Below are 487 nucleotides of genomic sequence, written 5' to 3'. Positions count from 1 at the left end.
ACCCAAAAGATAATCTATCCTTCCCTTCACAAGGTATCTGCCAGTTTTCGGACCTTTTCCCATACAGTGTATCCGTTGTTACTGATCGGCTCCATAAAATTGATGTCTAATTGAGATTAAGGATGAGGCACACAAAGATGTTTCTGCTCCCCTCCCCCCACGTCCGCTGCGTGCGACGGGCCGCGAGGGGCGGGAAGAGGAAGCGGAAGGGGTGGTGGCCCCGGGAGCTTCCACCTGAGTGGGTGGTGGGATTCCAGGGCGCTGCTATGGAGGGGTGTAGCGAGCCACAGCTGGATGCTAAGGCCAAGGTAGGACCTGGCCTGGAAGGAGCCGGGGCAGTGGGCTCCGGAGCAAGGAAGATCGTTCCCTAAATTGTGTTTTCTGCTTCCATTTCAGGTCACCAGCCAGGTGAGTGAGTGGCCATCCCTCGCGGCCTCCGCCGGCCTCGGCTGGACAAGTGGCGGGCGGCTGCACCTGGTCCTCCGCC

General features: G+C 59.1%; 1 protein-coding gene across 1 annotated transcript in view; it reads left to right on the top strand.

The window, feature by feature from the left end:
- Positions 1-264: 264 nt before the first annotated feature.
- Positions 265-487, top strand: part of COMMD6 (COMM domain containing 6) — a 14,399-nt gene continuing 14,176 nt past the window's right edge. The window contains exons 1-2 of the mRNA XM_007446596.1: positions 265-308; positions 397-408. Coding sequence (XP_007446658.1) covers positions 267-308; positions 397-408 — 54 coding nt within the window. The 5' untranslated portion in view covers positions 265-266. The remainder of the gene's footprint in view (positions 309-396; positions 409-487) is intronic.

This window comes from Lipotes vexillifer, unplaced genomic scaffold (genome assembly GCF_000442215.2).
Source record: "Lipotes vexillifer unplaced genomic scaffold, Lipotes_vexillifer_v1.1 scaffold994, whole genome shotgun sequence".
NCBI lineage: Eukaryota > Metazoa > Chordata > Mammalia > Artiodactyla > Lipotidae > Lipotes > Lipotes vexillifer.
This window is presented reverse-complemented; position numbering and strand designations above follow the sequence as displayed.